At 42.2% G+C, this 24,146-nt stretch overlaps 2 protein-coding genes across 2 annotated transcripts in view; both read right to left on the reverse strand.

Annotated features, from left to right (window-relative positions):
- Positions 1–15,972, reverse strand: part of LOC308298693 (glucosidase 2 subunit beta-like) — a 205,762-nt gene extending 189,790 nt beyond the window's left edge. The window contains exons 1-5 of the mRNA XM_080742338.1: positions 15,855–15,972; positions 15,022–15,138; positions 7,121–7,216; positions 2,624–2,681; positions 161–278 (exon numbers count right to left, since the gene is read on the reverse strand). Coding sequence (XP_080598464.1) covers positions 161–278; positions 2,624–2,681; positions 7,121–7,216; positions 15,022–15,138; positions 15,855–15,936 — 471 coding nt within the window. The 5' untranslated portion in view covers positions 15,937–15,972. The remainder of the gene's footprint in view (positions 1–160; positions 279–2,623; positions 2,682–7,120; positions 7,217–15,021; positions 15,139–15,854) is intronic.
- Positions 15,973–18,727: 2,755 nt separating this feature from the next.
- Positions 18,728–20,786, reverse strand: LOC308298285 (doublesex- and mab-3-related transcription factor A1-like; the record flags this gene model as incomplete). Its single annotated transcript, XM_080741854.1, has 2 exons — positions 18,728–19,524; positions 20,291–20,786. The coding sequence occupies 2 exons, from the start codon at positions 20,784–20,786 to the stop codon at positions 18,728–18,730; spliced, it is 1,293 nt and encodes a 430-aa protein (XP_080597980.1).
- Between the last annotated feature and the right edge of the window lie 3,360 nt (positions 20,787–24,146).

A 24,146-nucleotide genomic window follows, 5' to 3' on the forward strand; every position in this document is an offset into this window, starting at 1 on the left:
CCCCAGAAGTGTTTTAACGTTAAATACCCCCTTTAAATTAATGACATACAGGATAAGACTAAAGTGACGAGACGATACATTGCTCAATTGCATAACCGAGGTCAACTCGGAGAGAATGCGAGGGCAAAAAGACACAAAAGCACATTTTGGACGTATATACCTGCTTCTCCCTCCAGAGTAGGACTCCCTCCTCGATGAGTTGCTGTTTCAGACGAAGGCCATCATCCAAGGTCTTCATCTGGCCCTGTACGTCTGCCCGCTCCTTCTGCCCCAGATTCCTGGAAGACAGTGGGGACATGCGCTCCCATCATTAGTGAGGGGGGAAAAAAGAAAACACACAGAAAGACCAATGCCCACTCGTGTTCCCGTCTGTCGGACGGCGCAATCCAATTTCTGAAGGCCCTCAATACCTCGGGAATCCAAAAGGGGAGGGGGAAAAATGAGGAGTAAATAAGATGGGGGCGGACACCGTGTGGCTGAACTCAATTGTGTGCCGAGTCTGGCACTATCAGTGTGTGGACATTGTGAAATCATAATGAGACAGACTCTGAATGTGGGCTGTGGGTTTATATTGCTGTTGTCTTTTTTTAGGCATATGGGCCTTGAACAAAACAAAAGACAACCGTCAACAACATAAGTGGGTTAGTGTATTAAACCCATTTAGAACGGGTACACATTATTGTGTATCATTATTTTATGCTTTAATTATTGAAAAATAGCAGATATACAAGCTCACAGCGCGGCACCGAGTGCCGCGCTGTAGAGCTTGTAGATCTGCTATTTTTGAAGAATCGTGAATATTAGAATTTTGACCCGATTCTATAAGTGTCTTTTGAATCCTTCTAAGACTTTTTGAAAAACCTATGTTTCTATGTCAGCAATCTGGCTAGCCATTGTCAAAGAAAAGGTCCTTTTTTACTCAACTGGAGCTCAATTAGTCTGTTCTTGAGAGACTACTATGTCAGTGGTTCTCAAACCTTTTCATGTGAAGGAGCCCCAAAATGATATTTATTTGGCCACGGACCCCCATCTCAAAATATTTAGTTCCAGGGACCACCCAGAAGCAAAATTTGAGTTACAAACGTTTGCTTTGAAAATACATATATTCAAAGATTTGCACACATTTTCACGACTTTTTCAAAAATAGCAGATCTACAAGCTCACAGCACGGCACCGAGTGCCGCGCTGTGAGCTTGTATATCTGCTATTTTTCACTGGTTAAAGTATTCAATAATTCTAGGCCTAAATGGGTTAAGAGTCTGGGTTTACTCCGGGGACAGAGATGCTAGTACTGTGGTCTACATTTCAGACTAGTGTAGTGTATAATCAGTGCAATGTTTGCTATGCGCAGATGACCGCAGGGTTTACTGGGGCACACATGACCAGGGAGCCGTCTCTATGAAAATAAAAAACACGGTGGTGAACACAAACACCGCAAACCTCTCATAGAATGTGTCAACCGATAGACCATTTGCGTGACGGCATGTAATTTAGAGCGAGGGTGTCACTGTCATCCAAGGAAAAAGAGCCTCTGCTCATGAAAACTACCACGGCAAGGGTAAGCCACTGGCATACACGTGCAATTTACAGACAAAGAGCTTGGCCTGTAAATACTACAGGATGAGAAAGGCAAAGGGTAATGGGGTGATGAGTCAGTCCCCTTATCCAGACTAAGCTCTTTAAGACACATCCCTAATGTATTTACATTAGGAGAGAGGCTCTGTGCGCCAGGGGAGAAACGGGAACCCTGTGTACAGAACTAGGTCTCTATTACGGTGACATCATGCCCCCTGGTGGCGGGAGTGAATCCATGACACAAGCATTTCACAGGGTGATAATAGGTACATAAGATGCAGAACTTAACTGTAATGCAGCGGTCGCTGCATTACAGTTAAGTTCAACGTTTTCAAGCCAAGGATCCCTTAGTTGAGAGAGAGAGATGAAGCAGGGACCCCCACAACCTTTTCATAGATTCCTTATAGTTTCATTGTTTGACAGCAGAATTGTAAGTGTATTTTGGATTTCTTGTCAATTTGTGTTTTCAGATATTTATCCACTTGAACCGTCAATACTTATAAAACTTGACCTTTCACTCTGTACTTAGTCTGCTCTCTGCTCTTGCTGCGCTGCGAGGCGTTTTGAGCTTGTAGATCTGCTATTTTTGGCTAAAGTTCTCAGAATATGGACACTAGGGTTCAATTGGTTAATATAAAAAAGGAGACAAAAAGATTTGGACTAGTAGTAACTCTGAGGACCCCCAAAGGGTCCCGGGCCCCATGTTGAAGACCCCTGCTGTAATGGATATGCGGTTGTATATAGTCAAGAATAATGGAAACGTATCTACTGTTTAGCCTGGGCGGATACTAAATTGAGGTTCTGCTTTATGTCATTGGTTTTCATTTCAACCAGTGGTCCGGGGACCACTGGTTGAAAATGAAAGTGATGGAGAGTTGGTAACCAAATGGTACGCTTATGGATTTTTAACTCTTGAGAGTGTAAAATGAAACCAAATGGACCCGAAAAGGGTTGAAAACCACTTCTTTATGTCTCTTGTCCACGCACATTCAGTATCCTCTGGAGACACCACTTTATTGTCAACAGTCTCAGTGTTGATTCAACTGACCTGCAGGAGTTCTGGCAACGGACGTGACTGTTGTACTCATCTGACGCATCGCAGCAATCTGTCAGGAGGAAGAGGAGGAATTAATCCATTAGACATGCCGAGACACGAGCACAAGAAGACGCAGAATCACAGCCAGAAATCATTCTAATTCTGAGTCATGCTGACATTATTATTGGGCAATTAAAGTTGTTCATATCCAATACATTAAATTATCTTGTACATGATTATTACTGACTATGTTTAGGCTTCCAGTAAATATCTCTCAAATTCAACTCTGTCATAACTGTGAGAAAGAGCTACTTTTAAAGGAGTAGTTCACCCCCAAAATGACTTTTTCTCTATTCCTTATTCACGCCATGGACACTTGAGTTCAATAATATTTTTTTGTTTTTTTGTCGCATTCCTAAGACAAAAATGACATTACAATAAATGTACCCCCATTGATTCCGGAAGGGGACCCGAATGGATTTGGGTCCCCATCCGGAATGAATGGAGCTAAAATTACTATAACCAAATTTTTGTCTTAAGAATGTGACAAAAAACTAAAAATATTATTGAACTCAAGTCTCCATGGCGTGAGTAATCAATAGAGAAAAAGTCATTTTGGGGGTGAACTACTCCTTTAAGGCAATTTGACCTGTAATGTTTTGACAATTAAGCGATGGATTTGCTGGTGAGGATGGGGGCGATCCAGCTTTTGATTGATTTGTCATTCAAAGAAGTACATAGGGCTTTAAGGATTAAGAGACCCCCCCTGTCCTCGCTGCTGTTTCTCTCACCAACATAGAGTCGGCTATTCTAACTTCTGCAAACTTTCCCCTCAACTTGAAAACGACACGCTTATCCAACTTGCCCGACTATTTTAATTTAGAATAGATTTCACCCGTATGCCAGCTCTCCAATCGAGTGGAGATCAATCAGCTATACGATCAGCTACACAGAGCTTTGTAAAGTGCTCAGATGTCTCTGATGTTCTGATGTTTAAGCCGGGAGAGAGTGGTCACAGTGGGAAGCTCCTCAATTACCCAGAACCCCATTGGTAACCAGTCAGACTACAACATCAGAACCCTGCGAAGAGGCCTGCCTGTGCAAGCCGTCGACAAGAGGAAAAAAGCGCTGCAGTGTTTGTCCTAAGTGGGCATGTGAAGGTGAGAGGGAGAAAATAGAGAACAGACAGTGATGGAAAAAGTACTCACATTCTTTACTTAAGTAAAAGTATCAATACTGCCATGTAGAAGTACTCTGTTACAAGTCAAAGTCCGGAATTCAGAATGTACTTGAGAAAAAGTACAAAGTACAAAATGTTTGAAAATAGCAGATCTACCAGCTCACAACGCATCGCTATGCGCCGCGTTGTGAGCTTGTAGATCGTCTATTTTCAAATAGCCACAGTATTAAATAGGGCTTAAGTGGTTTATGTATGTTTTATAATATTATGGGGAGTCTTACTGGTAATTTATGTGCAAAGTAACTAGTAACTAAAGTTTTCAAATAAATGTAGTGGAGTAAAAGTACAATATTTGGATCCGAGATGTAGTGGAGTAGAAGTAAAAGTATTGGAAATTGGAAATTCCCAAGTAAAGTACAAATACCTCAAAGCTGTACTTAAGTACTGTGTGTGCTAAAGTAAATGTACTTAGTTACTTTACACTTCTGGAAAGAAGGGGACCCTCTCCATCTCTACACCCCCACGCCTTCAGTCTTTCCTCTCATGTCATGCCATTGTCATTAAAAGCTTCCGGGAATGCTGCTGACAGGCGGGGGGCGTCCATGACAGAATGGGCTGGATTTTGACCAAAGCGAGGGGCTCTCATAGAACGGCACAGACATGGATGAGGAGGGAGCCTTGAGCCTAATTGAAATACTTTGTCATACAATGGTGTCGCTCGCCGGAAATAACGCAGCGGAAACAAAGCGTCATGCGGTGTGCGTTTACCACTAGAAAATCTGGTATTCCTGACGAGCCGTAAGATAGAGTGGAGGAAGGAGTTGGGAATGCAGACGGAAGGTGGTTCAAAGGAAACAGACTGACTGAGGGGTGTGTGTGTGTGTGTGTGTGTGTGTGTGTGTGTGTGTGTGTGTGTGTGTGTGTGTGTGTGTGTGTGTGTGTGTGTGTGTGTGTGTGTGTGTGTGTGTGTGTGTGTGTGTGTGTGCGTGCGCGTGTGTGCGTGCGTGCGTGGGGGGGAATGTTGTCAGAGGATTGACAGGTTGTAGGTTGGAGGTTGCCATCACTCCCTTGTTGCAGAAACAAACAGAGATGAAGAGGCAAACAAAACAAAACAAGTCTCCTCCCTTCCTCCCTCCCTCTCGCTCTCTCTCTCCCTCTCTGACAATGTAAGCTGTAGGCCAAACTTTCTAAATGTTCTTCATACTTGAATGGTTTACACGGTGCAGTTGGAGGCAGTGGTGCTGTGGAATTGTTTTTGATAGTCGGCGTATAATTCAGCCTATTATTCCTCTATGTCATGCAACGGGCAGAACGCTGTTTCACGCAGCAGTTCCCTGCGTGACAGCTCTGATCACTTTTAAACGGATTACTCAGCACCACGCTGTTATGTTGACTGGGGAGCCTTACATCAGTGGTGGAAAAAAGTGCTTGCATTATTTACTTAACACATTAAGTGCCTATCCCGGGTATACGCGCAATATATAAAAGGCTGCATAAAATGCTGATCCCGGGTATACGCACGATATATACTGTAAACACAACACAGTAAAGTTGTTTGTCCTTAACACATTGACCGCCATTTTAACATACCTCCGTACTCCCACCTGCCATTCGTCTCCATAGACTTCCATGTAATTGGGTGTGCACGGATCATGCACACCCATGCCTAGATAATGCACCACGTGTGTCCACATTGCTCACAGCTTTCAAACAAAAAAATCCGAATGGAAATCCGTTCAGGCATTCATGAGATAACAGCCACTATGTTTAACAAAGATGGCTGCCAAAATGGCTGCCATGCTTGAAAGATGGGGTTGCTATGGGGGTTAAACATGCAATTTCGCGATTGCTATCATGCCTACTCCATTTTTGGGGGTCAAAACAATTTTTTGAAAATTTTTTTTTTGAAAAAAAAAAAGAAAAAAAAAAAAAAATTAAATTCTCGGGACTATCGGGCCTGGCGGGGAAAGACATTGGAATAATCTCGGGACTATCGGGCCTGGCAGGGAATGAGTTAACGTGGAGCCTGGGCCGTCCATTGTGCATCTGTAATGTCCGCGGTTTGTTTACAACGCACGTTGGCGTGCATGCGAAGTGAATATCCTCCATAGAAACCCATTGATCTTCCATCAAAGAAGCCTCATTATCTTTAAAAAATACATTTTGATCCCAAGGCTGGCATTTTTCACAGCAAAATAGCGCTTGTGTCTTTTTACTGATCGCGGCCATGACACCCTGCTTCTAAACTAAATCCGGGTCAAGGTTGAAAAAAGTAAAGTGACCAAGAATCAGCGCAATTTCCGCCCAGCCCTTCAAAATAAGAGCGACAGGCTATGGGAGGAAGTGCCGGCACTCTGCGCCCCTTATCCCTTCAAAGTAAGGGGCACTAAATGGGTTGGTTAAGTAAAAGTATCAATGCTGCAATCTGTTTTCAAAATGTACTACTGTACTTGAGTGTCTCTAAAAACAACTAGACAAACAGGAACAAAAGGTTTCTATTTGTCTAGTTGTTTTTCTTTCTATATGTGTTGTCAAGCTTATTTTACTGTGGTGTCTTGCATTGTTGTGTATTGTCACAATGTTTAAATAATGTATTAAAAATTCACAAGCTCACAATACGTTGCATCTGCTATTTTCAAATGGCCGATATATAGATAGGGCTAAAGTGCCTCAATTTCAGCCATTCACACACGACATTCATTCGTTAATTTGGGACGTCAAATCTTGCACAAGGTTTCCTCTGGACCTACTTTTCCCAAAAAGCATGTTAGCCACTCAAATAAATGCAATAGGTTGGGGGGTCCCATTGACTTTCTATATAGGTAAATAATACAAAAGAATAAATCTGCTTTAAGCATGTGAGGGGTCAAACTAGGGGTTTTTCATGATCCTGAATCCAATGCAAGCATTTGCTTTGCATGAAAAACATTCCTTGGGCTAAAACAGACCCAGAAAAGTTTAGTGATGAGTCATCACTTATCACAGTTGTGTGGGGGCTGTTTTTAGCCCAAGAATATATATTTTTTGTGTGCAAAACAAATGCTTGCATTGGATTCAGGATCATGACAGTAGTTAGTTTGACCCCTCACATGCTACTTAAAGCAGATTATTTTTTTTGTATTATTTTCCTGTATAGAAAGTCAATGGTCTCCTACCCATTGCATTTTTTTGAGTGGCTAACATGCTTTTTGGGAAAAGTAGGTCCAGAGGAAACCTTGTGCAAAATGTGGTGCTTGTATCACAAACTGAACAATTGTGTCACTAATTTACCGGGCTATTACTGTGTGTCTAATGTTCAACCCCCTATTCTTGGTTTGGTTTGATCTTACCACAGATGCCGTCGTTCACTCGTGATGATGGGATGTAATGCGGACGGAAGCCCAGGTTAGTGCAGTAGAAACGACCATTAGGACAGGCTGCAGTGCCTACAAAGGTCAAATGGCAGAGGTTAGTATCACATCATGGTTGATGTCTAAAGACACGTTTTTAAAACTCCCTGGGATATTGCATAAAGTCTAAAGGTTTAGTACACATGAAAGATTACCCACTTTCGACCTGGCGTCTCTGTTTTGGGCATGACCTTACAGGCAAAAAGTGTTTGAAATGGGGAAAAGGAAATGTGTAAAGCCGGCATCATAGTCGCCTGGGCGGTGGAAGGCTTTACACCGCGGTGTAGTCTTTTCGAGTCTTTTTGAGTCATGAAACTACAACGTTACATCATGAGTCCCAACACATCTCTCTGTTTTTACTATCAGACAGACAGGCTCTACACCCCGTTCACTGATTGGTTGATCTAGACCAGTCAGTCACGGTGTACAGGACTCCACCGTGAGTGACTATGATGGCCTGCACTTATTTTCTGACTTGAGGTGGAAAGCTAATTTGCGGTGGATAGCTCTCCACCGTACACTCTGATACGGGCTTAATAGCTTATCTGCAAGCTTATAAACCGTCTAAACCATCACACGACAAAGTATAAAACATGGCTAAAGTGGTTAAATCCAGTCAGTCACGTTGGAAAGATTTAGGAGGGTGGATGCAGAGCCATTCATGTGGGCTCTTGTGGGCTCACAGTTTTCACATAGCTTGTTGTCTCTTCCTTTTTGAATAACTATACCCTTTTTAAGTGGACAAACAGACAACCTTATGATCTGCATTGTCTGTGTCCTCCCTGTTAAAGGCCAAACTATTTTCCAGCTTCAGTTCATTAGTAATGTGTAAAAGGAAAGGGCATTTAAGTATAAAGGCCCATTCCCACTGGGCCAGATAACAAGACAGGTTCCCAAACTCCCATCACCATCCATGGGGATGAGGTGGAGGTTCCTGGCAGCATAGATCAGTGGTTCTCAACCTGTGAGTCGGGAACCCCAGGGGGGTCCCCAAATTGTTTTGGGGGGGTCCCCAGATGATTAACTTAATGTGCAACATTGTTCTCTCTCTCAACAGTAAACAAACCAACATAACGTTTAAGTGTATAGAGGGTATCAGCATATTTCTAAAGTGACAATTTAAGGACTTTTTAATACCTCTAAAATGGCAAATTAAACATTGGCCAAATTGCCAAATATTAGAGGCAGAAATTGTGAAAATAGCCGATCTACATGCTCACAACGCCTCGCGTATTTTCACAATAGAACCGTGTAATGCCTCAACTCTTCGTCAGGGTGAGGGGGTCCCCAGTTAAAATATGATTATTTGGGGGGTCGCGACCTGAAAAGGTTGAGAACCACTGGTATAGAATAGATGAACAACAAACTGGACTACAAAGATGGTTTCCTGAAAATCTATCATGGTTAAAATGGAGTTTGAAGTTACAATGGGTTTGTATAGGAATGGGCCCTGGATGGGGACGGGAGTGTCTGATAAAATGAATATCAAATGTCTAAATACTGAACCAAATTAAAATCTGTCCAGGGTGTTCACAAAAGCCTGAGTAGACGATAAAATGACCAAAGTTTTTTTTTTAAAGTGGAATATCCCTTTAACCCCTCTCCCATTCCCTCTGAGATGAGCTAGCGGGAATGAGGAGCACCTTCAGCCACAGACTCATCTCCCCCAGCAGAAGACAGTGCGACTTGGCCAGTACTTGTGCCAGTAGCCATCAGGCCACATCACAAAGCCCCCACACATTCTGTTCTATTCTTGGATTAATGACTGGATAAAAGAGATATTTCACTTTCAAAAAAACTTTTGGTTATTTTATCGTCTAATCAGGCTTTTATGAACACCCTGAACAGTTTTTAATTTGCTTGATTCAATATTTATATGTTTGATGTAAATGTTATCCGGCCCTCCAGGCTCAGGGCCTCTCCCCATACACACCCATTGTAACTGAAAAACTCTGCCTGCCTCGGTTAACTGCTGCAAAAATGAGATGATATATATATAGCTCATGATATCGTTGTAGCCGTTGAATATATACATTGAATATTATTATTATTATCCATATACACAGAATGTAGGCTGCACTGCACTGTCAATTGTCTGTAGGCTGTGAAGTGAGCGGTGCAGGATGATGATGATGATAGACACACATGATGTCACAGGATAGGGACATACGACATCAGTATGATACAATGAAAAAAAAAACACTTGGAAAAACACATGGACATACACACAAAGTAACATATTGGAGCGGTTAGCACGACTCAAAGATATTGTACATTGTTTTTGCCAGACCCATGAAATGGGTAGGCTACATAAGCAAATGTCGGTCTGTCTGTCCGGGTTTTCTATATAAAGGGTATATATGATGATGACATGATGATGACATGCCTACAAAAGGCATGATGTCATAAATGATGATGACAGACAGGGGGTCTGGCACAACCAGGTTGACCTGGTCTAGTTACTAGACCTGTGCCTACTCAGAAATGATTCAAGTTTGGAATGCATGCCACATCCAGGTATGGTCACTTTTATTCCCTATATGGAGATCTCTGTAGCTGTATGTCTACCTGCCTGTGTCCCTTTTATGCCCATATATGGAGATCTCAAATCTCTGTATTTGTCTTTCTGCCTGAGTCCCTTTTATGCCCATATATGGAGATCCATGATGTCATCAATATACGGATCAGTGGACAACCAGATCTGTGTTGTGAGCTTGTAGCTATTTTCAATAGATTGTAAGTACATTTTATACATGTGTAACCTGTGAAGTGTCACATGGATGGGCCACATAAGAAATGTGGTCCTCTACGGGGACCTACCACATACCATGGGTCACAGGCAAAGTCAGAGAGAGAAGTATGAAGCTGGCAGGGCACTGTGTCAGGCACCCGGAACTAGTGGCAAGCAAACTGACGCTATGGGAGCCAACCCAGGGCAATGCCAGGAAAGGCAAGAAGTGCACCACCTACATAGAAGCACTGTGGTGCGGTACGACGACAGCTTAGCTAACAACACTGTAGAGCTCAAGACCCTGATGTTACAAAGGGGAGTGCGGAGGACAGCGATTAAGGAGTCCCAAGTTGGCTAGATCGCACTTTCGCATCGCAAGTAAAACATTTGAGTACTTCTTCCATCACTGCTGAAAGGTGAACTGAACTCCAAAGAAGTGGTGGAAAAAGTACTACATTTCTTTACTTAAGTAAAAGTATCAATACTGCAATATACCAGTAAGACTCCCTAATCGGGAGATAAGCGACCGTTGGTCGCTTATCTCCTGTCACACTGCTGACATCAGTATGACATCACACCGTACACAAATGACCCTTATATAAGACCGGCATTATCTACCGACAGATTAGTAACAAGATGTCAAAATCATTGAAGGTTTACCTACTAACCAACTGTTTACCATAGCAACCATGTTTTTTACCTTAGCAACCAACTGTTTACCCTAGCAACCAACTTTTTACCACAGCAACCATGTTTTTTTTACCCTAGCAACCAACTGTTTACCCTAGCAACCAATTGTTTACCATAGCAACCATGTTTTCTTACCCTAGCAACCAACTGTTTACCCTAGCAACCAACTGTTTACCATAGCAACCATGTTTTTTACAGGGCCTGGGATTGATGACATCAGAAATCTCCATATATGGGCATGAAAGGGATTTTGTTTCTGGAAATATGTCTGTGGGGTGCCACATTTGGAATAAAACACTTACATCACACATCTGGATATCCATACAGCCCATCTAGTTTGCCTGTGTCCATTTATGCCCATATATCTGATGACATTGGGACAATGATCTCCATATATGGGCATAAAACTTATGTTAATTAGTAAAGCCTGGGGATCTCCATATATGGGCATGAGGGGTACCCTAAAAGGGCATCATCTGGGAATAGCAAATATAGTTATCCTAGAAAGTGAAAATCTTACATCAAAGGCCATAACTACCTACCTACCACCATACTGCATTCCTCATTAAACTACCTACCAGTAAGATGCCTAAGGGAGAAAAGCAAAGGGCGAGGTTGCACCATTTCTTGGTCTTCTGGCCAGTGATGTATATCGGACCATTTAACCATATATGGAGACATCTGGTACCCAAAGATATTCACAGATATGGGCTTAATATTGATGACATAAGGGATCTCCATATATGGGCGTAAAAGGGATTTGGTTCCCCTGGCATCACAGGGATCTCCATATATGGGCATAAAATGGATTTGGTTACCCTGGCAACACGGGGATCTCCATATCTCCATATATGGGCATAAAAGGGATTTGGTTCCCCTGGCATCACAGGGATCTCCATATATGGGCATAAAAGGGATTTGGTTCCCCTGACATTACAGTGATGTCAGTGGCTGGTTCTACAGAGGGGATCTCCATTTATGGGCATAAAAGGGAATGTATGTATGATGATGTCAGATATCATAGACGTCATAGGACTTTCACATAACGAATAACTGAGTAAGCATGTAAACCCGTAAAATCTATATTTGGGCATGGCTGATTTATGACCTCATCATGATGACACGAGCAAACACAGCTGAATTGTATAAATGATCAGTGCAGAAACCAACAGAAGTATTTGACCAAGACTCTTCGATTTAAACATCAACAAAGGTGTGACGTTTGTTGATGGTCATGTGTGACGTGTGACGGACGGACGGACGGACGGACGGACGGACGGACGGCCGGTGGAGGTTTTCATAGTAAACTGCTCCCTGACGGTCGCAATAAATTCAATTAAAAGTCCCAGAATTCAATGTACTTGAGTAAAAATATGAAAGTGTTGGCATCAAAATGTACTTGAAGTACCAAAAGTAAAAGTACAAAATGTTTGAAAATAGCAGATCTACAAGCTCACATGTCACAAAGCGACGCATTGTGAGCCTGTAGATCGGCTATAACCAGTAAGACTCCCTAATCGGGAGATAAGCGACCGTTGGTCGCTTATCTCCACAAATATCACAGCCTCCACCTCTCACGTCATACGGGCAGCCATAGTTACACCTGGAATGTTGAATCTCCATATATGGAGATAACCTACCCATCACACAAAGTCTGACCTCACCAGCCCATACCTGGGCATGGACGACTTATATCTCCATATACGGAGATGGGCATATATGGAGATACGATACAATACACAAACAAGCCCTATATAAAGGGGCAATTCTCACCAGGGAAGAGAGCATTCCCCACTAGCTGAGTATCTTAAGATGGTTGGATGTGATGATAAGCCACAAATAGGCCAAAAGTTTGTTTTACCAATTATCAAGACATACGGGCAGTTGACAGTTTGCCATTGTTACTCATTGAAGTTGAATCTCCATCTGAATCCCTTTTATGCCCATATATGGAGATCCCTGCTCTGAGTATCTGACATCACTAATCCCTTTTATGCCCATATATGGAGATCCCTGCTCTGAGTATCTGACATCACTAATCCCTTTTATGCCCATATACAGTATGGAGATCCCTAACAGAATCCATTTTATGCCCATATATGGAGATACCTGCTCTGAGTATCTGACATCACTGTGATGTCACCTGTTTATGCCTAAATATGGAGATCCCTGCTCTGAGTATCTGACATCACTGCGATCTCACCTGTGATGTCACAGTGACACATCACCTCAGTATCTGTGATGTCACAGTGACACATCACCTCAGTATCAGGCGTTACACGTATACATTGAGCAGGGCAAAGGTGTGACGTGTGTGACGGACGGACGGACGGACGGACGGCCGGTGGAGGTTTTCATACTAAACTGCGACCTTACGGTCGCAATCACCCCCCTTCACTTTTTTCACATTTTGTTATGTTACAGCCGTATTCAAGAAAATGATACAATTACCTTTTTGCTCAGAATTTTACACACAATGTTGCATAATGACAAAACAAAAACGGTCTTTTGGAAAGGTAAAAGATAGGTACAAAATGTTTTATTGCGACCGTCAGGGAGCAGTTTACTATGAAAACCTCCACCGGCCGTCCGTCCGTCCGTCCGTCCGTCCGTCACACGTCACACCTTTGCCCTGCTCATATCTCCGCATCAGTATGACATCACACCACATGTGTACACAAACCTTTGTGTACGTTGCTGTGGCAACAGTCTGTTGTTGCTGGTTTGTTAGTGTACGTTAGCAACCACCTTAGCAACCATGGTTTTACCCTAGCAACCAACTGTTTACCCTAGCAACCAACTGTTTACCATAGCAACCATGTTTTTTTACCCTAGCAACCAACTGTTTACCATAGCAACCAGATACGCAGAGCAGGGATCTCCATATATGGGCATAAACAGGTGACATCACACTGATGTCAGATACTCAGAGCAGGGATTTCTCCATAATATATGGGCATAAAAGGGATTCTGTTAGGGATCTCCATATATGGGCATAAAAGGGATTCTGTTAGGGATCTCCATATATGGGCATACAAGGGATTCTGTTAGGGATCTCCATATATGGGCATAAAAGGGATTCTGTTAGGGATCTCCATATATGGGCATAAAAGGGATTCTGTTAGGGATCTCCATATATGGGCATAAAAGGGATTCTGTTAGGGATCTCCATATATGGGCATAAAAGGGATTCTGTTAGGGATCTCCATATATGGGCATAAAAGGGATTCTGTTAGGGATCTCCATATATGGGCATAAAAGGGATTATGTTAGCTGTTAGTGATCTCCATATATGGGCATAAAAGGGATGCTGTTAGGGATCTCCATATATGGGCATAAAAGGGATTCTGTTAGGGATCTCCATATATGGGCATGAAAGGGATTCTGTTAGGGATCTCCATATATGGGCATAAAAGGGATTGTATCCCAGATGATGCCCTGTTAGGAGATCCACACTAACAGAATCCATATATGGTCCTACCGACAGCTGCTAAAAGCCAACCCTGGCGATAAGGTCTGAGTCGAAGAAATGCTTCTTTCCTGGCAAGAATTGCCCCTTTATACTGTAGGGCTCGTCTGTGTATTGTATGACATCACGCCACATCATCGGCTGAGGACTGTGTGATGTCATCATATCTCCATATATGGAGACATAAGTTGCTCATGCCCAAATATGGGCTGGTGAGGTCAGACTTAGTGTGATGCGTAGGTTATCTCCATATATGGAGATTCAACTTCAATGAGTAACCATGGCAAACTGTCAACTGCCCGTATGTCTTGATAATTGGTAAAACAAACTTTTGGCCTATTTGTGGAGATAAGCGACCAACGGTCGCTTATCTCCCGATTAGGGAGTCTTACTGGTTATATTATAATTTATATCTGCAAAGTAACGCAAATAAATGTAGTGGCGTAAAAGTACAATATTTGGATCGGAGATGTAATGGTGTAGTAGAAGTAAAAGTATTGGAAATTGGAAATACTCAAGTAATGGACAAAAAAAACTCAAAAGTGTGCTCAAGTACAGTACTTAAGTAAATGTACTTAGTTACTTTAAAAACTGGAACTGAACTCAAAAGAAACTAACTCAAGAAAGCCTAACTCAAGACAATTCCCCAAATAGATCTGATTTGTTGCAGTCATCTGAGTTTGTCTGTATTGTAGCCAGGCGTGGAGATTTTTACTGAATTAATTATTACACATAAATGGTCTAATGTGAGAACACCCACTGTGGGTTATAACTAGACAGAATAAATTAGGCCTATGATTATTCCACAAATACATAATCAGCCTGTCTCTTCCCACGATTAGATGAAAAGATGAATTCAACATGCTTTTCGTTTTTTAAGATCAAGGTTCACATCATGTGATAGAATATAAATAGCTGCTAGGAAAAAACACAGTCGGCAACTAACTTTACCTGGTTCATCAGAACCATCTTCACAGTCACAGTAGTCATCATTCACCATCTCAAACGGGATCATTTTAGACCCATCAATGCACACGAAGTTCTTCCTCTCTTTGTAGAACCGCTTATCTGTATGGAAAAGATTATTACAGATTGGTATTTGATTACATTTGTTAAATTATGAATTATTTCTATGAATTGAGTACCAACAAGGACCCCAATGGAAACATTAACAAGCCATAGGCTTTCATGAGTTTTAAATCCTCTTAGCAGACCTTATTGAACTTTTTTGCAAACTTCTAATTAAGTATTCAATCAATCAATCAACGTAACCTTACAAACTAGAGTTAATATGTGGGTAGTCTATAACAACGTCACATACAACTATATAGTAAGCTAATGTGAGTTGGTAGCATGAATCATTCATCATTACATTTAGGAGCTAAACTGGGGTGTTTATTGAATGGACATGTTGATGCAAATTTACAACAGGTTCGTACATTGATTGATTGAATACTTTATTAGAAGTTTGCATAGGAAAAGGCACAGGACAGTACAGTTCACTGATGCAAGGTCAACAAAAAGGATAAAGAGCACAAGAAAGCTTTTGGGATTGTTTAAATTGTGGTCTCAATTCATATTCATACAACAAGACACACAGCGTATAGCGCCTCCATGTCATTTATTATTAATTATAAACAGTTAAAACACCCGCATAAGGGTGTCTGTGTGAACTAATGAGCTGTACAGTACAGCATCCTGAGCTGTGCACTGGATTAGCATGTTTACATAGATGCTGTCATTGATTATTAGCCTAAGCTATTAGTGGGGTACACTGCACTTACAAGACAGAGATATTCCTTTAATTTTCCGCGAGTCTGCACAAACGAACCACAGGGAGACGGCAATTACAATATGACCACGCATGATATAATGCAGGCTTTGTGAGCGTTAATGACTCCCCTGGTACAGTAAAGAGCTGCTTGTTGCCTGCAGGTTGCCTGGTGTTTGTTTTCACATTCACGTGAACGACAAAGACTTCCTGAAACATGCGGTCAGGTGACACAACAGGAGACTTTCTATTGGTCGCCGTGCGGTGACGTCTGCTACCAACAGTCGGAGCCTTCACTTGCAGCCTTGCCAACAGTGTGAGAGCTGCATACACTGTATCCCTCTCCCTCTGACTGTATATCAGTGTTGAAAAAGCAGCCTACTCAAATTCTTTACTTCTTAAGTAAAAGTATCAGTAGTAATACCACAATATAGAAATACTCTGGAATCTGGAATTCTAAATTTACTTGGGTAATAGTGGAAAAGTATTGGTATCAAAAATATCCTTGAAGTACCAAAAGTGGGAAGTATTCTTATACAAAACGTCCTGTTTCAAGTTTTCAAATGTATAAAATCTTTTGAAAATATCAGATCTACAAGCAAACTACTGTATAGCAGTGATACTCAGATATATAGCTGAACCTATGGGCCACATTAGAAAAATGGCAAGGGGCCAGTTGATAAAATGTTAACATTAATGATACTTGATAAAAAAAATGACAACATTAATGATACTAACTTCTGTCTTTCATTGGTGCCTTATATTGACGATCTTAACAACTGACACTGTTTTCTGGCAAATTAAACATAGTGGTATTGAATTGGCATGAGATGTTAAAATGAAAGTTATGTGTTAAATTGCCGGTTTTCAGCATCAACCTTTCGGTGCTTGCCGAATGCCGAGGCTCACCTTTGCTGCTGCTCTAAATGGGGTCAAGCAGGTCAGTGAGTCCGAGGTGACGTTATGCTCCATGGTTCCGCTGTGTTGAATGAGTGCACACAGTTTTGCCTCCCTGGATGATTATTCATGTATTAGTCATGTAATTAAAGATAAGATAATAACTATATCATTTGTATTGATTGATTGATTGGCGGGCCAGTCAAAATTGCACTGTTGGCCGCTCGTAAATGACCCGCAGGTCTGAGTTTGAGTATCACTGCTGTAGTTTAGCCTACTGTTACTGTATATTGAGTATAGCAGTTTGCATGAAATATCGGTTTTGGGCATGCAACTGTACAGTAGGCTACTTTGCAAATGAAGCTTACTTTATAGATATAACATCAATTGAGTGTACTGTAATAAACAACAAAGGTTTGTCTTGGGATGTCTTGGGCAAATTTCAGAGCAATCTCTCAATAAAGTACCATCAGTGTGTGTGTGTGTGTGTGTGTGTGTGTGTGTGTGTGTGTGTGTGTGTGTGTGTGTGTGTGCGTGCATGTGTGCGTGCGTGCGCGCGCGTGCATGCGTGTGTGTGTGTGTAGGAGGGTAAACTGCATACAGTACATGGGCACTTGAAGTGGGCCCATAGCAAATGTTTCTGTAAGTTAAGTATTATAGCCTAGTTGTTTCTGGCACAATAGAGAGGGCAGATTAGGCCACCATAACGTTTAATGGTATATTATAAGGTCTGTCTGTCTGTCTGTCTGTCTGTCTGTCTGTCTGTCTGTCTGTCTGTCTGTCTGTCTGTCTGTCTGTCTGTCTGTCTGTCTGCCTATTCTTGACACCATTAGGGTAAAATGCATCTGATGTAAATGTCAATGTTGTAATACTGTCATGCTAATGACGCAGTGTGTGATTAAAATTAAAATGGGTGGATGTGAATTCTCCCCAAATAATGCAATTTCTCCCCAAAAATAGTGGCCAGAAAAAAGAAAAACTGCAAGGTCGTCAATAAAACAGATATGACCTGGAAAATGATCCTAATCATTACACCTACTGTGTTACACCTTTATACCTGGGACAATAACGTTGATTCTGATTCTATTCTATTCTATTCTATTCTATTTATGAACATTTTACACAAAAGACAGAAGAAAACTGTGCTAAACTGTGCTCTGTCTATTTGGGCTTAGGCAATATGAAACGGTTATGAAAAGCATCACAGTTGATGGTCTGCAGTCATGTGAATACAAACCATGTAACCATGGAGAGAGTAGCAGTAGCTACAGTTTGCACAAATAAGTAAAACATTTCACTTGCTGATGAAAGACTCTGAAGCATCTGTGGAAGCCAAAAAATCAGCTTTGCAAATAGATGATGTAAAAAAAGGATGACTATCAATCAGCTCAGATTCGGGGTCTTAAAAATATCAATCACGCTTGTTTCAGTTATGCTTCTTCTATTCTATTCTCTTTTGTGTCTTCCTTAGAATTATTGGATTTCCTTTCATTTTCTAGTCACATTGAAGGCTCTTTGATTTTATGAACAGTTTTCAGATATCAGCTATCAGCTATTTAGGGGAAATATGGGTCAGAATTGTCGCTTTGGATCACAACTCTTGATGGTCAGGAATGACCATAGTTTTAACACAGTCTACAATTATAGTGAATTGCACACTTTGTGCAGCTAAACATGCAAACAAGACTGAAGCAGTTCTTTTTGTTTTGCTATGCTGCTTCTTTTACGGCTTTTAGACAAATTAAGATAATAGGATATGAAATGAAGATTGAACAAGAACACATTTTGATAGCTTTATTAACAATAAACATTTTCTTTTACGAAATGTACATTTTCAAAAACTATAGCCTATTGTCTACTGGAGCAAGTTAAACTAAAAAGTCTCAATGGCTTAAATCCGTTAGGCTACCTCGTAATACACTTTAAACATGTTGGAAGCACTCTTAAGGCCTATGTCTAATTTAATAAGGCTACGTGATAATAAAATAGTTATTTGTCATGGTTAAGACGAGTGTATAGACTCGTATCCTTGTTCTGGAGGTAAGAAAGGTCTCGCATCATCATGCCCGGGAACGAGTAATCCAACGGCGGGCGCAGTGGAAACGCTGGCATCAGTCCGGAGGTCACATAGGGTGACATAAACCCGGTTATGCCACCACCAGAATAGGCCAGACGCAGAGAATTGATGCCAAAGCGGGGGTTGAGCCCGTAAAGGCTGTCCCCCCCGGCCGGCATCGGTGGTGCGTGGAGAGGGGAGAAGGCAGACTTGTTCCCCGCGGCGCCCAGTGCGCAAGGCGAGCCCAAAGTTGGCCTGAGCGCGTTCGAGTGTGCAGAGAAGGACAGTGCCAAACCAGAGTCCATTTTGTTCTCTTTGGAGCTAAGGACAAGTTCAATGGCTTTCACGATGTCACCTTTGCACGTGCTAACCACCGACTCCAGGATGTCTCGTTTCTGGTGAGGGAATATCTTGGCCATGACGTCGGTGGTGTCCCGGTCTTTCGGAGCAGAGGGCTCCAGGTTTGGAAACTCCTTGGGTCTCTCCGACTCGCTCCCTGACTCCAGGTCAGAAGAGGACACTGACCGTGGGCTCTCTGTTTGGTCAGACCGCTGGTCAAAGTTTGGGGATTGGCTGCCGCTGTCGTTGTCGAAAGTCGCGTGGACTTTCTCTTTGCTTGGAGACGTCTCGTTCTTTCCATTGGGAGAGGACAGCGTTGTTGAAGCATGTGGTGCAAAAAGAGTTCTCCCCATGAATCCGTTATAAAAGTTGTATCTGCTCAATTTATCATCTGAAATGAGAAATACCAAAAAATATGCATTTGTTATTTTGTTATCTCAGTTTATTTGTCATAAGCTCTAAGTTGTTTATTATAGCCTATATATTAGGCCTATTAGACCAATGGTTCCTAAACCTTTTAGCACAAGACCCAAAAGAGAAATCAGATGTTTGCCTCCATGGGACCTATAGTGAAAATAGCTGATCTACAAGCTCACAATGTGTGGCTTTGTGCTGCGTGTGAACTTGCAGATCTGCTATTTTCACCACTTCTTAAACATTAGTTTTTCTAATTCAGGAAATTATTTTAGAAACATTTATTGAATTTGTTGTGAAAATGAGCGCATTCATGTGGAAATCTTTAGAAAACCTTAAAAAAATAATAATAGCAAATGACAACATTTTGGATACAAAAAATGTAATGAGATATAGTAGGCTTGTAGGCCTAATTCACTCGCAATTGGCGACCCATGTTGTTAATGGATGGATCCCCGACCTATATAGCCTATCTATGTCCCCAACCCACTGTCTGGGAAATGAACAGACTACAGTTGTTTGTATTGGGCGACCTGTGTGAGTTGTAGCAGGCCTTAAGGCCTAAATTAAATAATAATTAAGCCAATTAGGGTATAGTCAATAAACTTTCGTTTCGTTTATAAATAGGCATACAGGGGGTAAATTAATAGGCTACAATTAATCGAATGCAAACAATATAAATAAAGTGTGACTCGATGCCATCTATCTATCTCACTTCTCACACACAAGTTGACACAACTCACCGTCTTTTTTGTGTTCCGCTGCAAAGTCATCAAAACGTCTCGTGCCACTGTTCGTAAGTGCCGCCATGCCTGCTGGAGACGCCACGGCCATCCCGGCCTCCCCTCCTACTCCGGACGCGGAGGGACCAGCGGTGTACATGAACTGCAGCTCCCTGGCCTCGCTCTCCTCCTGCGCCTGCTGCCTCCGCAGCGCCACCTGCGCGGCCATCACCCGCTGCCTCTCCGCGATCAGCGTGCACTTGGCGCACACGCAGTCCCGCCAGCGGCAGAACCGCTTGTGGCCCTTCAGCGCCGAGACCACCCCGTGGTTACGGCATCGTGCACACTTCGGGGTGCGGGGGTAGCCCCTCTCCAGAGCCGGGTTGCACGCCGCGGCGGCCCGCAGGAAGAGCGGCGGAGGTCGGAGGAGAGAGTGTGGCACCTGCAAGCCCCCCACCGTGAGAGTAGAGGAGGGGTGGCCCCCTGACAGGCCGAGCGGTCTGATGCGGCTGTCCATCGCTCTACTTGGGGAGGAATACGAGATCTCCAGTCTGGCCAGTGCAAAATTATTCAAGTGTAGGCAAGTCGTCATTCAAGTTAAGTCAGCTTTCTTTAGGGCTCCGAGATGCTCAACTGACGCAGGAGCCGTGAACTCGGGCACTTAAGAGTGTGCTCTGCTCTCTCCAGGTGGCTTCACGTGAAACACTACACTGCAGCCACACCCCTTTCCGCTCCAACCTCTTAATACCCCCGAGGGCTTATGGTGTTTCTGTGCCCTGGGAGAATAGTGGGTATCTGTAATGCAAGAATTGACTTCGATGTTTGGTATAAGCCTATATGCCTTTTCTGGCCTAGTATATGACTGAGTTTTTTATAGTTGTGTCTGTCACATCAAATTACAATTGATAAGATTCCAGATTTGTTTTGGTCACGTAATATAGTTGCACAGCTGACATTATATGTTTCCATCACCATCCCATACAAACTGTGTAATTATAGGCACAATTTGAGTTACCAAGGAAGTGAGCTACAACTATTTCCAAAGGGTAAAGTCGTAGGCTTATTGCCTCAGGTAATCTACATACAATAAGTCCCCATGGTTGCCCTATTGAGCAATGACTCATTACTTAAACGACACAATAATGGCCCTTGAGGGCCACAAAGAAACAGGTAATTAGCTACCTGTTTATTCTGTTGAACAAAATGACCCAGACAAAGAACCCATCTGTCAACAGACACCAACTGGCGATCAACAGATAAGTAATCATATCTTGTCACATTATGAAACAGGTTCTAGTTACACACAACCGTTTTTTTTTACACAGCTGTCCCATAGAAACAAGAATACATTGTGCTACACATTGCTAAAACAATGTTAGCCCTGGCCTAACACATATGCACATGTGCACAGAACCATATTGAAATTTTAATATCCAGGCGACCTGGCTGCATCAATTGTTATGTCAATGAAAATGTCAGATTTTGTTAATCAGACTTGGATTGTTAATTAAATCAAATCAAACTTGAACCCTATAGCATTCATATTCTTGGGCAAACACAAAAATATCACATTTACAAGCTCACAATACGTGCATGGAAACGCACTGAGAGCTTGGCAGCTTCATATCGTTATTTTCGGCAAAGAGTTGGTGTAACACACCTGTGAAAGTACTGTATAGAGCCCATGGGGGAATCCTGGACAATATGGGTTCAAGTGGTTAATAATGATGATAGTATTTCATAATCAGCCATGCACTTCTCTGGTGTTGATTCTACCAGACGATGTATGAATAATGAATGTGGGTTAAGACGGGCCGGCAGTACTCCAACCCCCCTGTGACTGATCCCCTAACGTTATCTCCATGGAAAGACTGCTGAGGGAGAGAATATTTCTTATGGTGGTGTGATTCACCATAATGGGTGATAATTGTGTAATCCTTTCCCAACACAATAAATGCAAATTACGGCACATGTCTATTGACACATTATTTAAAGCTTGAACTACTTTTTCCCAAAATCTCTTTGCCAAAAAACAAATCTATCACAACACGTTGCGATGCATTGGGAGCTTGTAGATCGGCTGCCTTTGGCTCACAGCCTGGTTTCCAGCCCATAGACCCCACCCACTCTCAGAGTGGACTGTTTCGCTGAGACTGAAATCAGGCTATTTGGATCCCCCCAGAATATGAATTTCAGGGGGTTTCAGACTGTAGATAATTATTGTCTTCCTCAGTATTTTAGGTACATTTTGCAAACTCGTCCCATGGCTCCCTGCATCCCTCTATCACACTCCCTCCATCTGCATCTCTTCCTCGCATGGCTTCCCACTCCATCAGCCACCAAACGATTGATCTTATCAGCAACATACCTACCAGATACTGTGGGCATGTACGTGTGCACACACACACACACACACACACACACACACACACACACACACACACACACACACACACACACACACACACACACACACACACACACACACACACACACACACGTTATGCACATGCATGCACAAATACACAGATATCCATACACACATAAGTTTGCATAGCATAAATTCACTCATGTGCTTACACACATGCATGTGCATGCCATGCATGGATTTACAGTGCTAACATAAAGCATGCACACACACACACACACACACACACACACACACACACACACACACACACACACACACACACACACACACACACACACACACACACACACACACACACACACACACACGTAAAAGACACAATCTCTCACTCACACACAATCTCTAGGCAGATGGGTACTAGCGTTTGTCATAACAAAAACATGGAGATAATCACCAGTACAGAGGGGCTTTGTAACCCTTGAGAAAGCGCAGATCCGCTATTTGCAGAAAGATGTACAGGAGGATTGGGCCTCTGTAGGAGGTGGTGTATATAGATGCATTGTAGAGAAGCGAAGTTCAGCTTTGATATGAAGAATAATGTGAGATGCAACCTTTAACATGGGCAGTGTGCCCTGAGAAATGAGGGAGATATGTAGTAGTGTTGCAAGGATGCAGATGTGCCCAGATTTATCATATTTAGCTCTGGATAAAACATTCTCATACATGTAGTGGGGTGGTTATGGGAGAAGTTGTTAAAAGGTTAATTTAAAGCCCAGTGTTTGACTAAATGGGTTTACCCATTTAGGCAAGATCTGTCACTGGGTGTTGGGAGAAGTCACAATCTCTTCATTCATGAGATTATGGAAAATACGATTTTGCACAGGCGGATGTGAATTATATTAGGTGTAAAGGTTTACTGTATGTTTTTAATGTATTTTTATTTATACAATACTATTGTTCTTCTGCAGTCTTTCAGGGGCATGAAACCAAATTTATACCTTTAAGCTAAAAATGTTAAATCAGTTACTTTCAGTGAGCAACACTGTTAGATGAAGTATAAATTGTATTTAAGTCCATTTGGATGCCAAATCATGATGCTGCACCCTGAGATAAGAATACTGCATCCTCAATCATTCTTATACCTACTAGCCTATTGTACAGGATATCGAACGTTTTCTCGTGCAGCATACAACTCAAACATGAATTATAGAAGATTTGTAAATGATGAAAACGTCCTGCAACCATCTTTATTAAGGCCACATTTTCAGTCAGTAGACTTTCATCAGTTATGAAAATATTCTAGTCCATTGCAACAGTGTAGGTGCAAGAAGTGGAAAGGAAAGAAAATGTAAAAAATTAAAAATCATGTTCTACACTGCTGCCTGACTGTTTCAACTGCTGGCCCCATCGATCCAAAATATTGAGGAGACTGAGGAGATTGGTGGAGTAGTTGGAGTAGATATGTCCAGAAAAAGGACTTAATTGCCTTCCCTAACAGATCTGCTT

The sequence above is a fragment of the Nannobrachium achirus genome (assembly GCF_963921795.1).
Source record: "Nannobrachium achirus genome assembly, chromosome: 14".
Classification (NCBI taxonomy): Eukaryota; Metazoa; Chordata; class Actinopteri; order Myctophiformes; family Myctophidae; genus Nannobrachium; species Nannobrachium achirus.